The sequence below is a fragment of the Linepithema humile genome, chromosome 2 (assembly GCF_040581485.1).
Source record: "Linepithema humile isolate Giens D197 chromosome 2, Lhum_UNIL_v1.0, whole genome shotgun sequence".
In the NCBI taxonomy this organism is placed as follows: Eukaryota; Metazoa; Arthropoda; class Insecta; order Hymenoptera; family Formicidae; genus Linepithema; species Linepithema humile.
The window spans coordinates 25618740-25634686 of NC_090129.1; the positions used below are offsets into that span (position 1 = coordinate 25618740).

Sequence of the window (15947 nt, forward strand, 5' to 3'; positions counted from 1 at the left end):
GGATAAATTGCAACTATATTTATCGCTGCTTTTTACTGCTATTTCGTTTCTTGCATTCGCTGGTTGCGCGCCTCCAAACCCCAAAATTTGCTTTTTCGGCATCATAAATACTATTGATATTGATTAGATATTGCATTTATACATTAATTCGTATGTAGGACAACAGCGGAGATAAACAAGAAGATTAATATGAAGAGATAATCCTAAAGGTAAATCAGGAAGATAGAGTTAACATTTATAAAGTGTTGATACATTGCCAGCAATGTTTGGTAGCAAAAACTGCAATGCTCTGTGCGTTATATGGCTGGTAATGGGAGATGTTGCGCTTGCATAATTTCGCGAAGAGAGATTGGATACAAATGAACGAATAAACTAAAATGCAATCACGTGGATAAATTGAAATATAGAATTATAGTATCTGCAAAATTTGTGAAAAAAAAATATGAATAACATTTCTCGCGCTTTTTAAATTCTGTTGATGTTAAATCAAATGCAAAATTGGATCAAAATGTAGACAAAAGCATAAACCGAAGAGGACGTAACAAGAGATATTCATAGAGTTTATTACCTCTGCAGAGAGCGATACGACGCTTTTCAACAATTAAAACGGCTGCCATTAGAACCGGTTTATGCGCGATCCGCATAAACAGCAGAGAGTTTATGCGTTGAATTTTGATCTTCATTATTTACAGGCGAGCATTGTTGTTTCAAGAACGTAATGATGTTGCGCAGCGTGAATTTTAAATTATGTTTGTACCATCCGCAATTATTTGGTGCCCTTTTTTATTTTGGCCGCGTCATTGCGCATTTTTAAACGAGGACAGATTATTTAACTATATTGGATACCCTGATTGTGTTGGTTTTTTGCTTAATGAAAAAATACTGAAAGCCAAGTTAAAAAGGTCGCGGTTTCAATGCTTTCCTAATTATATCAGAACATGGAAAAATTTAATGAATTAAGCTTTATTAGTATAAATAGATAAAAGAGATACATTATTTTATTTTTTCTTACTTAATTTACATGGAGTTTATTTAAGCAGATATTTAATTTAATTTTTGATTACTGAAATATTTTCTGTGGAGAATCATGGAGGATATAATTTTTCCACCTCATAATTTAACTTTCTGCTAAGAAAATAATAACTGTAAATTCAAAGATTGTACAGTCATTGAGAAGCGCGGATAAACTTTCGATAGTTTGTACAGCTAACTTTTGCAATTTAGAGTTTTGAACGCAACGAGTAACTCTTTAACCCGTTCATTACAAAGTTCCAATATTGGAGCATGCGACATTATCGATGTTACTCTTTCGGCACTGTCAGTTAAGTAAAGGTTGACATTAAATATAGAATATTTACATGTAATGAAAAATATATATTTTATTTTATGTATATTTTATGTCATCAAACTTTATTATTTCATATTATTGTATATTTTGTATTATTATGCGTTGACAAATTTCAAGGTTCGTAACGAATAAGTTGAAATAATTTACGAAGAACCAGCATAATTAAATTCTCTTAACTACTGCATTACTACGTAATTTTGCGAGCGTAATGCGGTCGACAGTAAAACATTGTGTTTTACATTAATGTTCCTGCAAGAATAGTTGCTCTTATTATGAGAGTACAGAACATTATGAAGAAATTAAAAAATATATAATGTAAATTCTTTAATATATTTTAAGAATCTTTTTATTAAAGCTATAATTTGACGTTACTCTAAAATAATTGAAAACTTTGCTTTGCAAGCAACAATCAAAAGCATTAAGTATTCAAAAAATAAAATTTATGTATTAGCGATTTATATTTATCTATAAAAAAAAAAATATATATATATATAAAGATGTTCCTTATTGTTCAAAATATCGCGGGAATAACGCGAATTAGTTCAATTTATATTTTTATAATGAAATAGGATAACGTAGCAATTTACAGAAAAAAAACAGTTTCAAATCCTTCTAGCGATTTCTTAGTTTCATTGAAATTTGTCACATTTTTGAGATTACCTTGCGTGTAGGGTGACTGGCAATTTGCGCTCAGTATAATAACTGTTTAGCTGCTTCTTAGAATCCGCCCACGTTATCTGGAATCCATTAACGATCGGTGGGACGCTCGTTAACTGCGTTGGCGACAGAAAGTCGATAGTTAATTACGCAAATGAAGGGATCTCGTTAACAACCACGGCGAACACGACTATGGTAGATCGTTAAGTAACGTGTTCGACGATTCGATCCTCGTTGAGAGAGTGCATAGATCAGTGACTGCGTGCGAATCTCCGATACGTTCCATCTAAATCCCGCATGCAATCGCATTAGATTGCATTTGGCTTTTAAATTGAGTAATAACTTTTATCCCTATATCCACAAGGCTTTCATGAACGTTTGTAAAACGACTGTCAAGAGCGAAATGCAGCTCGAATGCAGTATCGAAATGCAATTTATGCTCGTACTCGATTGGATTTTATAACGAGCTTGCATTGCTGTGCAATAAACTTAATTTTTTTTTATGATAGTTGCACAGTGATACGTATCCAGATTTCTTGATTCAAACAATTATTTAGTTTTATCTCTTTCAATTTTTAAGATTAGTCATCTTGGTAACATCTCAGATAACACTTCTTGGTGGTCTCAGAAAAACTTTTTTTTTTGCTAAATTTGTTTTATATTTAAAATTTGAAATAGGAATCTATTTTGATTTGTATGTCTTTGTAAAATGGAAATCTGTTAAATTATAACAACCAATTTCTTTAAATAAGTTCTGATTGTTGCGTTTTTTTCCCTACAATTTTGAAGCGGTTGCTGCTAATCTGATTTATTTTCCAAAGTATAGAAAATGAGATAAACTGCGCGTGCCACTTTTATTTAAATAGTAATAAATTAATATCGATCGAACATATGAGTTGTCTGCTGATAGGCAACAGGCAATTGTATTAACTCTAACGGGCTAATTTAACATGGCACGCTCGTGACAAGCGTCACGCGCAGGTGGCAGATCGTGAGACATCGCGAAATTATCGCGTCGGCTTTCTCGCGGAAACGGCAGATGTAAAGAAAGGCAGCGTCGGGTCGAGAATGCAGGGTGAAGATGAAGAAGCGGCGTGAATGGAATATTTCGGACGCGACGTACCGAGAAACGATCCATTCAGAGCGGCGGACGACAATTATGATTCCTTACGTGAATGTAATTATTCACGGCGTGAGCGCGGTTTGCCTCAATTAATTGCTCCTTGCCGAGCAATTGCCGGATGATGAGAACTGACGTTTCCCCGGCGCAGCTAACTGCAGCGATTAAAAGAGAGATGAAAGGGCATTTCTATTCGTATTGAGCTCAATCCTCACTCATACGTCAGAGACAATTTCGTGCCACCTGTGGGCGCAGGTATGCGCAAAGAAATTTGCTCTATAAACTCAAGTGAAGAATTTTATTCCTGAACTTTTAATTTAATTTAATAATTTTATTTTTCTTGATCCTTAATTGTAATACTAATATTAAAATATAAATGTAAGGAAATCTCTTAATATCTGAATGCTAAAGAATTACTTCTGGCAGGTCTGCGAAGTTTTTTAATATCTATTTTTATTTTATCAATCCCTTAATTTAAACATTTGCATTTGATGTTACCCTAATTAAATTTTATTGCGAGAGTTACGCTGAAAGTTCTAGCCAATTATCTAGTTAATAAGTTTTACCGAATTAATAACTTTATTCATTGAGAACTTTGAATTATACCGAGAAAGTGACATTTTAAGAAGAGGAAAGTTTCGGTTTAAAGATCAGAATGCACGAAAGGAAGAAGAGATGTTTTTTTCATCGGTTGCTCACAACGCGCGGAAATTTATTCTCGTTGTAATAATATTTAACTGAGATATTAGTAAGGTATATTTAAAATAATGCAATTATTAGCAGCCATATTTAGAGTGATTTAATTATTTGTTTAGCAGCAATATTCAGGATAATTTAATTATCTGCTCGAAAGTTATGTTTTATTGTTTAGTATGATTATATCACAATTAGTATCGTTTATCGATCGTGATGCACTATAAATAACTAAAATATTTTCAACAAAAAGAATAGAAATTACAGCGAAATATAATTTGATTTTTGAAATTATTTTTACACAATATTATATTATTTATAGCAAATAAATAATCTTAATTATATTTAATTTTTATCCTTGATTAATTCATTTATTTTATTGCATTTTATTTCTATATTGCAGTATTGTGACCATTGATCTGCGCTGAGGATCCATAAAAATTTGCAATTGCTACACATAGATCTTCGAATAAAAAAGCTTGTGCAAGGATGACCCGAAATCTACTTAAACAATAAAAAAAAGCGATCGTAATGTACATAAACGAAAGGGACATGGATAAAATTACACACTAATAAACAATTAATTTTATTTTTATAACACGTATTAACAAATTGCAATACAAGTAAGTATTCCTTAAAATTATACATATTTATATGTAAAGTTTTTTTAAATCTACAATTTAATTTTTAGATTCTTAAATAAATTTTTAATATAATTTATGTTTTATAATATTTAAATTATTTGGTAATCTTAGACAAATCACACAAAATTATTTAAGTTTATATATAGGTGTATGCCTTGATATAAATTTCTTTATTTGTCAAACTTTGATTCTTTATTTAATTCTTGTTTTTATTTTTACATACAATGAACAATAAAATTTGGTTAATTACACTTATTTGTAACAAGGCGTTATCAGAAATCCTAACAAAATTATATAATTTAGTGCGCCGAGTAGTAGCGGTTTACCAGCGGTTTCGCCACTAAGTAGTAATGCTCCGCATTGTGTCAGACAACACGTGCTATTAATTTACTATAAGGGATGGTTAAGTTTGATTGCAGAACAGAATAATTATTGAATAATTTTTTTGATAATTTTAATAATATTTCAATAATTTAAGATATTTATGTTAATGTTGTATAGTTATACACATTGTAAGCAAATATTAGTCAAATTAATTTTTTATGTATTACTATTTCTCTCACTTTTTTGTAATTTTTTTTGATAACTTTTCCAATTTTTTAATTATTTTTCTTTTAATTAAGAATTTTTCTTTTTTACCTTTTACTCTATATGTTAATAAAATTAATACATATTTATTTTATGTTTATTAGCAAGTAGATAAAAAATTTTATATTAATATTATACTGTTATTTGTGTGTTACATGTATTATATATTTTAACATATTTTATATATATTGACAAAGTAATAATACATTTTATCTGAAAGGATAATGTTTATTATAGATATGTTTAGCAATCTAAATGTCTAATTTCAATATTGCGTCATTTTAAACGCAAGTATAAGGAATGTATAGGTGAGTATAGTTTTTCGTATATTAATTGTCGATTAAAATTGTAAGTCTCATACATGTCGTCAGTATATTAATTCAATACTAAGGTTTTCTGAAAACACTACTTTTTATATTATTTGTTCAGATAATTTTATTGTATATAATAATTTTTAAGAAAAAAAATAGTAACTTTAGTAAAAAATTAATACATTTTAAATAAATTTAATTAAAATTGAATTAGTATTAAAAAAATAGAAAATTTTTTAAATGATTAAAAACTTTTAAATTTGTAACTATTTTACAATATTTTTCGGAATTTTCAAATTTCAATTTGATTTCTCGCAATTTGTTAAAAGATTTTCCATACTTTTGACTAAGATTGTATCTTTCATGCGAAGATACTCTCAATAAACATGAGGATTTTATTCCACTAAATTCCTTTATTGTGCCGTACTTTATCCTACATGATACATACTTAAGAGGATACAATTTCCGTTAGCCAGCCTCGTATTTCGACAAATTTATTGCTACGTCTCTTACGGTATCCTTTCTCAAATTCAATGTTTATAAAAGTACATTCGGCTTTCTCCCAGTTGGGCATGCGTCTCGCCGACTTGTATTATAGGAAGGTGCTCCAATAAACGACGTTGAGGATGAAGAACGAGAAGGGGAAGAAGAATCTGGAAATCTTGTCGATGTAAATGGCGGTGGCTCGTCCTTGGCAGCATTGCTCATACTGAACCGTCGGTGTCCTCGTTGGACTCCTGCTTCTCTCAGCATCTGGTCTCATCGGCGTCTGTGAATTCAGATGAAAAATATATTCCGCAAAGAATAATATATGAGTACAATAAAAGTGAAAAGTTAATTTATATGTATAACTTTTTATTCTGACTTATGTTTTTCCTTCTTTTTGTAGTTAGTTCATTATAATCAAGATTATTGCAAGGTAAGTAAATATATTACGTTGTTATATTTTTTGGAAATTAATGTATTCCGGCAATTAATTGCTATATAAAGAACGTAATTACAATGTAAACAACAATGTAAGAAAAACAGCATTAAATTTTATTAATAAATTTCTCAACAGATATGTATTCTTAAAATAGATATTTGATTTTGTCGTTGACACGCATTATATAAAATAAAAGCGTTTAGATTCTATTTTCTGAGCAAATAGTGTTATATTTTTGAAATTTTATGTATAGTTTTTATAACTACATCTGCAGAGAGCAGAATAATGCGATAATGATAATTGTGATAAAATCGAAATAAAAATAAATTATTCAATACTAATAAAAACTTGTATTGACGTCCAAGATATATAAATAGTAAGCGTAGAAAATTGTGACACATAAAGTAACTTTTGCTTATTAACTGCTATAAAAAGACATCATTTATATAACATGCAAACGTGTCGTCGTAGTGCAGGCGAAAATAAATGCTGCAGTGGTACAAGTAAATATTACGCACGACAGACGTAATGAAAACGGCAGGATGCGCTGTGTACGCAACGCACGGCGAACAGCAACGTCCGTGTACACGGAGGAAAAGAGAGAACAAATATTTCTTTGTGGAGAGAACGCGCGCGCGAATGCATCGCGATAAAATAAAATTTCGAAACTAGCTTGGGAAGGGAAGTTACCGGCGAGAAGTTATATCGTCGGGCAATACGAATGATCGTCTAGGCGAGTAGTTCTGTACTTCGAATAGTGATGCTTCTTCTCTCACTTTTCGCTTTCTGATGCTATTTACTGAATAACACTCGGACTGATTTAAAAACGAGAGTATGCGTTTGTAGAAGTCATATAGATTTTCTCTCGGCTCTTTCCATATAAAAAGAATGAAAAAGTTTAGCTTAAACCGCAACTTTTGCCGGACTGCACGTTAAAACATTTCTTTTTTTTTCTTTTTGCTTACTAACGGAGTGTAATATAACTTCATTCGTTCGTTTCAACGATTTTCACGACCTCTCGCCGATAATTTACAACGTTTTGTTGCAATGTAGTGTCATTTATTTCTGGCATTTTCATTCAATTGAGCGATATCGCACGGACGGAACGAGATCGCATTACTCTCGAGCAATGGTGCCGCGATATTTTGCTTTATCTCGACTATCAATTTCGCGAGGCCAGCGAAGCATTCGTCGTAAATATTGCGCCGCACTTTTTCCAATTTACCTTGAAGTCGTCGATCGCCTCTCGAAGATCCTCGTCCGAATAGCCCTTCATGGCCTTCGTGGCGATGGGCCCCATATAGTTGTTCACCACTGCGAATTCCATAAGGGACAGGAAAACGAACACACTGCACGAAGACATCCACACGTCGATCGCCTTCACGTACGAGACTGGCGGCAAAGATTGCTGAGATTGCGTGTTTTGAGTAGCTGGAAAGAAAATATTAGCTTTCAATATCGATATTTGTGACTACATACACAATTTAATTGATACAATCAGCGTCTGCCTCTATAAATATGCATTGAACAAAAATAATTCAGTTATTGTTATTTTCATTTTGTTTGCAAGCATAAATTGAAATTAGCACACTAATATATAGATAAATTAAGCTTCAAATGTGGATGTAATTATTTCTACAAATTTAAAATGTTACTTTTAATCTCAATACATTTTGATATTTTTCATTTGCATGCATCAAAAGACTTTTCATGATTATTGCGAGTTAAATTAATTAATCAATTATCAATAATACTATACATCGCATTTATCTCTGCTTCTAAAACGAAATATTTATCGAAATTTATCGCAAATAATTTTACTTTATTTTAACTCTTAAAATTAATGTGAAATAAGATTGATGAAAATTAAAAGGTACAATAAATTATAATTCAACTGTTATTTATGCCATGCATACGTGTATGTGTGTATCTCGGTGAAGTGTTTTATCATGATTGCAAATATCATGAATAGTTATCGCGCGCAATGAACATAGGGGGGGAGGGGGGGAGGGGGGGAGAGATGGCTTTACCGAGGGTCAACAGTGACGTCACGCCAAGGGTGACCCGCGCCGGGATGGCTTCCGGCTTGATCCAGAAGGCGATCCAGGACATGACGACGATCAGAGCGGACGGGATGTACGTGTGGAACAGGTGATAACCGAGTCTCCGGCGCAGATTGAAGACAATCTGTATGCACGTGAAGTTTCCGGTGGAGTATTCAATCGTGCAGTCGGTCGTGTAGTTGTTCGATATGTCGAGTTGCGGCAGCTCGATTTCCGGATTAACGACGAGGGGATCCGTCATGTTCCACAAGAATACCAGATCCTGAGTCGTGTGCGAAACTGCGAAAGAATAATACGTTCTGACTTTAGGGGGGAAGCATGGGGAAGGCATGGGAATATAATAGAAATAAAAGCCATCGCGTTGACTTATTGCCAATACTCAACTTGCAACACCGTTATACGTATGTACTTCTTGGTCGCATTTGCTTTTCTCATTCAAAATTAAAGTTTTTCACATTAAATAGTACGGAAAATTTGATTAATATTTTTTATATAAGCATGCAAATTTATCTCAATTCTTTATTTTATTGTCAAATGTTTATTCAATTAAAAATTTCCTCGATTGGATCTAAACTTTTTCAAGTTTTACTGAATATTTAATAAAGTATTCGATCATACATTTGTCAATAAAGTATTCGATCAAGCAAGATGACGTGATTTACTTTGCTGATTTATTTCGACATTTTGACGTGTTTATTTTTAAGTTTGTTCCGCAAATAACTTGTTAAATCAATAATTATTACAGATAAGTCAGCAAAGTCAGAGCTCGTAAGCGCGTGTCTCTTATCTGTTATCGAAACGTGGAAAGCCCTTATGACATTAGGATATATTTACAATCTCAGTTTTCTCTGATTAATATTGATGTCGTTATGTTGTCATTCATTATGTACTCACGGCTCTCGATCATCATCGAGCAAATCTGAGTGTCATGAGGATAGGACTCGAACTTCATCGCGCAGGAGAGCACCAGGGTCAACCTGAAACAAATATCACGTTTCGCTCTGTGATCCGTTAATCAAATTACGTTTCAATCTCTAGTACGAATGAGTTATTCGATACCGCTATTTTTACAATGACAAACAATACTGTTTTTTATTATTTTTGTTCTCGATACAGATATTCGGAACAAAATCCATATTATTTTATTGGCAATAAAATCTGACAGAATGGACAGCGACAACTTGTCTATCCAACACGTTGGATTAAAATCGCTTGCAAATAGAAATAAATGAAATCAGGATAAACTCTCGTAACTGTAAAGCGAAACATTTTACAATGCAGAATAAAATGCACGAATAAAAATATAATATATCGATGCTACAAATAAATCTTTAAATTAAGATTCCATACAAAGATTTTTAACTTAAATCTCGATATTAACAATAAACTTATATCTATTAAAAAACCTACATACAAAAATTTGTAACATTCTATACTTCCTTGTCTCAATTAATTTATTACATTAAGTAAAATAATTATTTGCGAATTTAAAATTTAAGTAATTTAGTGAAATTATGTAGTTTTATTAAAAGTGCCAGAAAAAATATATTCACTACTTGAGCAGTCAAAGCTTTAGAGCTAACAGCTTTCCGTTCACAATAGCCGCTAAAGCACAATAAGTTCTCTAGAATTTACTTTTTCCCTCAAGCTTCAATATGGCAAGCTCATTGTGATAGTTTCTTTTCCACAGAGCGGAGTGCTTTTATAATAGAGCTTTTATAATAGAGCTATGGAAAAAGAGTAAGCTAATATTTTTCAAAGCACTATGCCTTATTCTCAAGAAGAAAATGCATACTCGGAGTCAAAATATGTCCATAATTTTTACCAGCATACGAGAAAACATGTAAATAATTATTAGAAATTATTGGCCTTTACTTTCCAATATTTTTATAATTTTTAATAATAATATTGTTCATCAGAAAAGTACATTAGAGACAAAGTTTAAATATTTTTTAGTTAAAATTATTTTAGAACATTTGTTATTTATATAATTTGAATCTCTTAAAGAAAGACGTTTATGAAAACACTTCGTTTCACTTCATTTCAATTTAGCTTATGCTACTTAATAATGCTATAAAAGCCTCTTCCCGAAGCGAGAGAAAGTTGGACGCGAATGAAAAGGTTTCAAACTCACACTAATAAATATAATTTTCAGTCGGAAACTCACTGCACACTTAGCGCTAAATGTGATTATTTAATTTCAACTTTGTATTAATTATTCCATGTTGCATAATAGTATTGTCGCACATCATATCATATAAGTTATCTTCAACTTCAATTTACATTAATCAGGCATTAACAATTTCCTATCAGTTATTATTGTTGATATTGTCTATAAAAACACGATGCATTTCTCACAAATAAAAATAAAAACAGTAATTTTTAATTTTCTTCAACATTAATAGAATTTATCGATCTTACTTGGACATGTAAAGCAGCGTTTTATCGTGATACAGCCAGAGATAGTGATTCGGTATCGACATTTCGTGAAAAGTGACTTTTTTCGCATTCTTGAAAAAGCAGTCGGGCCTCCAGATGTTGTGCAGCCAATCCACGTCAAGTATCCGGTAATCCTCGGACATGTTCTCCGGCAGCCGCAACCTAGGATCCCGCCAGCTCTGAGCGAGAAATATGTCGGCCACGTATGTCTGTCGTAGTGGAAAAACAACGTGAACAGATGCTGCGCTTCATGTACGACCATATGCAGATGACATAATTATTCTCCCCCGAATAAAAGACCCTCCTAACTTGCACATTCTGCAAACTACACGTTCGCCATAAACTCGAAGTCCGCAAATAGTTTAGAGGGTAATTTGCGAAACAAAAATCGCCCTTCCGTAATATTTAGCACAAGCTCGCGTTATTTATTCCGTTCATCGTTATTAATAAAATTATCATAATTAAGAAAATCTACATATAAAATAAAGCTATCCTTAATTAACATTTTTAATAAAAACGTATTTTAATATAACGATTAAGATAGAAAAAGACAAACGTAATCAGGTTTACTATAGAAATAGATGCGATATTTTTGGACGAATATAAAGAACAATGAAATATATTTTTCGCTGTGTTACTTATGTCGCTTACCATCGATTCCTCATTTATCGAGTCCAGACTGAGCACTGTTACGTGAAAATAAACGACAGTGGGTTGCCCGAGGAACTTGGGTGCTCTGTGCTTATCATATTGCTTCGGATTTAAAGGTAGGATGTCCTTCAACGACAAAGAGGCCTCCTTTTTTCCGTACTCATCAAAGTCAAGCTCCCTGAAATGTCAGAAAGTGACCTCCTAATGAACACCATTAACACATCCTACTATCTAGTCTATTTATCTACTTAGTCTATTTATCTATCCTTCCAGTCTATTTATCAAAGATTATCTTGACTACGAGAAATTGCATGATGAAATTTTTGATGAGATATCGTATGATTTATTTCATAAAACAAATAGGATATAACAATAAATTAATTCTTATCTATAATAAAATTAAGTTTTTGAATCTAATTTTTATCAAACAAAAATAATTTTTTAGCTAAAAAAATATATAAGTAATGCATATGTATCATTCCTTTTGCCGTCACATTATTATTGCACAACATTTTCAGAAATTTGTCAGTTACCGAAATATAAAGCGAAATGGAAGAAATAATTTATTAAAAATCTTTTTTACTAAAAATTTTGTATTAAGCCTATTGTATTTAGCGTATTATTCTATTGATGATAAAATAATTTTATTAAAAATAATTATGTCATATTTTATAGTTAGAGGATTACAAAGAATATGTTAACAAATGATTGTTGGATTTAAAACACATTCAGGTGATGTTAATTTAAAATCGTCTTATTGTGAAACCTGTCAAGCTGTTATAATCTACGAACCTTTCAAGAATTTTCTCACTTATTTCTGGCTTCTCCGGAAATATTATAATTTAATGCAACACCACCGAAAATACAATATAAGAGAGAATATATTATTAAATTTCTTATTTTCACAAAAAGAAAAAGAAACTAGGAAATATAGTAATTAGAATAACAAAATATTACAAGTCTGAAATATTATTAATTAATACATATATTCGCGAATCGTTAGGATAAGATTATCGTGATACTAATTGCAAAAAAGGAGAAAAAATATTGTATTGCAGATTTTAATTTTAGACTGCAACTAATTTGCAGCGATGACCTTAAAAGTTAAATAATGATTTCAGCAGTGATATTACGATACAGCAAATTTTTATTGCAGCATCGACGATGCTCATAAATTATTCACAGATTGCAAGAACCAAATGCGGTCTGTTGGCAGTTTTATTATTACAGAGTGGATGCTATTTTCTCTAACCAGGCCGTCGATGCCACGATTGTACCTGCACAATTTTGTTCAATTAAGGAATGATTGCAGTTATTGGATTAAGAAATGTAGTACGCATACGTAATAAATGTGACATTTGTTATAAAGTCGTGCGATTCATTATTATATAATATAATATGTACGCATTACATTACACTATACATGTGTGCGCAAATGCGGTATGATGCAATTTACATTTTAATAGATATCATCATTCAAGAATGACAAAATTCGTCATTGTATTTATTTTACAAATTAAATAAATTTGTCATCTGCATTGAATTAATTCCTTAAATATTTAGTAAAAATATTTTTGTTGGAAATATAAAATTTTGCAAGATAAAATCTCGATTGTTCGTCAGTGGAAGTACAATTGCGTACTCACGGAAAATGCAGAGCGGCCATGTCAAACAGGGTGTACAAGTACAAGCAGCATATGATCACCAGAGAGTGCCTCGTCATTCCTGAAGAGAACGACGAGTGAGAGGAATGATAGAAATGTTTATAAGTGTTATAGTATTCGACGTGAAAGAGCAGCGCGGGCATGCAAGTGCGGGATATGGGCAGAGTACGTCATAAAGAATTCATCGACGCGGAGGGATCGATGAGATCGTTTTGAACTCGCGGACATCAAAGACACCTCTACCCTTCTGAGCGGATACGTCCGTTTCTTCAGCGTCACGTTACACTCTGACGCATATAGGTCTATTAATATTGCAACGTGACTGCATAATTAACTCGACTTAACGCAAAATTATCGTTTGTTATTGTCCCTGTCAATACTTCTCACATACCGATAAATGACAAATAATTTATTTATTTATTTATTCCCTCTCTGACCTCAATTTGTACAAAGCAAATATCTACACCTAACATAAATTCACATTAATGTGTAATTTGAAAGCGCACAGCGTATGACTTTGATGTAATAATATATTTGCGTTAGATATCATAAGAGATAGATTTTCCAATTCCAATTTGCACTGTGTTGAAAAAATATCAACAAAGAAATTGTTAGTTATATGTTAATTAATCAATTACAGAAATTTCTGCGATTTGATCAATTTGCAATTTGAAAATATATTCCATTAGCAATCTCCGCATCGCGTTCATATATTTTTAAATTTTTTATGGTCCTTCACACGACGCTTTTCCGATCCAATTTTCCACTCACCGATCAGCTGCACATTCTATCGTTCGTAAATCCGGCGAATGCTCTCAGCGAAGATTGAACGGAAACTGTTAGTCGCTCGTTCGAAAATTTTTTTCCGCCGGACCTCGATCACTTCCGGTCCCTCGTGGATCAACGAGCATCTGAATTACATCTGAACGCAGCGTTTCACGAACGAAGCCATTGATGTAGATCGATGTTAAGAACCTTGGTGAATTACATTATCAATATTGATCATCGATTGCGACCTAGATAAACCTTTTTCATCAAAAGTCATACACAGACGCACCTAAATTTTAAGCAAGGATTTAACATGGAGACTACAATCTTATAGAAATTTTAATAATTTAATAATAATTATTAAATATTTTATAATAATATTTTGCAGTAAAAACACTTTATTCAATAAACTGTACTCTGTAACGTTGATGACTGTTTTTGACAGCTTCTCTTGTAATAATCTCAAGATAACAAATCTTACCGCGCTTGCGTGCGTATGTTTAAATAAAATTTTACAATTAAATCTAAAACTAGATTTAAGTTCAACTTGATTATAAAAATATCTACTAGCTTGTAGTTACATCGTGAAGCATATATGTAAACTGGTTTTTAAGATAAATTTTAAATTATAAACTGCATAAAACGTATCTTGTAAAAAAAAGTTTTATTTATTTTTATATTTAAGAAACATCGTTACTAGATATTGTTTTGCAAAGATAAAATTAAGTCAGTCTGCATGTAATATAAATATAAATAAGAATGCATAGAGATTTTAATGACATCAAGTTACATAATACGTATATTATGTATATGTATATTATATAGTTACATATATGTTATATGACATATAAAAATTAAAATTTGTATAAATAATAATAAAGTATATAATAATAATAATATTGCAAAAGAAAATTTGTAAAAAAAAATAAAAAGGAAAGTTTTAATACTAATTTTGTACTTTCATTATAACTTGAGAAATAATATGTATTATTTGTGTGTGTAATATAAAAATAAAATTTATAAAAAATTAGAAAACATTTTCACATGCGACGTTTTGAACACAATTACAGACCCGCCTTTTCACAGTCGTTTCTTATTCCTTGTCAGTTTTCATTTAAGGTACGTGAGTAGAATTTACGTGAGAGAATTGCCGATAGTTTGTTAGCGCGATATCTTTCAACGCGAGAGAAAATTGTTTTGCAACTTTAAATCACAATGTACAGAAATTTCAAAGAAACTCCAGGTATGATGTGTCGGATTTTATTCCGCAATCAGTGCGACAGGTTTGCTGCACGAATACACAACACACTGGTAACATTGCTTTCTTTCTCGCTGTTCACAAACCACCCTGTCGCTTAGCCTGTAAGCCAATTTGCCTATCGACTAACTGATTAAGCCCTACTCTTTGTCATCGGTATCGTGCATCGCATCTAAACACGTGGATCTGAATTAGAGATTTTGCAATTTTTTAATCAAAAAAACGTCGGAAAAAGGAATAGAGTAAAAGAACATAAAAGGATAAATCATGTTACACTATAAGCATAAAGTCTAAATTTTGTATCATGGTGAATATGATACATGTTCATGTCGACGAATATATGACATGAAGTTTACGTAAGAAAAATTGCAAAGTAGCGAACTTTACAACTGCAGATTTGCATATGCATTTACACAATTTATTTTTGTATTCCTAAATTATTTTAAACTAAATTTGGCATTTTTTGACAAATTAAAAGCAAAACAACAGTTTTTTTTCAGTTAAAATTGTTTTTGTCGTAGATTGTTATAAATTCAGAGTAATAATTTGTAAAAGTAAATAGATCAATAATATTATTTTTATTTTTCTCTAGTAAAAAAATGTTCAATATTTCAAATTTTTAATAAAAATGTCACTTGTGGTTTTCAAATTAATTTACATTTGTATTTCTGGTATACATAACTATTGATAAATTTAATATAACATGAAACATATAACAATAGAGTATCTATCTTTGTATTTATCAACGAAGCAGCATGCTGTAAGATTTACTGTCGCCATCTCATAGCAGATAGCATATGTAGTTTAATAAATTAAAA

At 31.4% G+C, this 15947-nt stretch overlaps 2 protein-coding genes across 6 annotated transcripts in view; one reads left to right on the top strand and one right to left on the bottom strand.

Moving 5' to 3' along the window:
* Shal (Potassium voltage-gated channel protein Shal) overlaps nt 1-6203 on the top strand; it is a 105639-nt gene extending 99436 nt beyond the window's left edge. For both annotated transcript variants that reach the window (XM_012359885.2, XM_012359892.2), the window contains one exon: nt 4222-6203. Coding sequence is in view for 1 of the 2 variants with exons in the window: in XM_012359892.2 (XP_012215315.1) it covers nt 4222-4236 (15 nt within the window). In the remaining variant the exon portion in view is untranslated. The remainder of the gene's footprint in view (nt 1-4221) is intronic.
* On the bottom strand, nt 5881-15535 carry HisCl1 (Histamine-gated chloride channel subunit 1). 4 transcript variants are annotated; one of them, XM_012359844.2, is made up of 9 exons: nt 15010-15535; nt 13875-14078; nt 13086-13164; nt 11440-11617; nt 10771-10997; nt 9244-9326; nt 8317-8628; nt 7512-7717; nt 5881-6130 (listed from the first exon to the last, which is right to left on the bottom strand). In XM_012359844.2, the coding sequence occupies exons 3-9, from the start codon at nt 13160-13162 to the stop codon at nt 5954-5956; spliced, it is 1260 nt and encodes a 419-aa protein (XP_012215267.2). In that variant the 5' UTR covers nt 13163-13164; nt 13875-14078; nt 15010-15535; the 3' UTR covers nt 5881-5953. The 4 variants fall into 4 exon arrangements, with proteins under 4 accessions (XP_012215267.2, XP_012215266.2, XP_012215265.2 ...); XM_012359843.2 differs by having other exon boundaries at nt 14944-15535; XM_012359842.2 differs by having other exon boundaries at nt 13875-14119; nt 14944-15535.
* Between the last annotated feature and the right edge of the window lie 412 nt (nt 15536-15947).

Coding starts and splice junctions, on each gene's coding strand:
- HisCl1 (XM_012359844.2), bottom strand. CDS start 13,162: ATGACGAGGCACTCTCTGGTGATCATATGCTGCTTGTACTTGTACACC. Junction 10,998..11,439: donor CGATAAATGAGGAATCGATG/GTAAGCGACATA, acceptor CCACTACGACAG/ACATACGTGGCCGACATATT. Junction 8,629..9,243: donor CTCGATGATGATCGAGAGCC/GTGAGTACATAA, acceptor ATTCTTTCGCAG/TTTCGCACACGACTCAGGAT.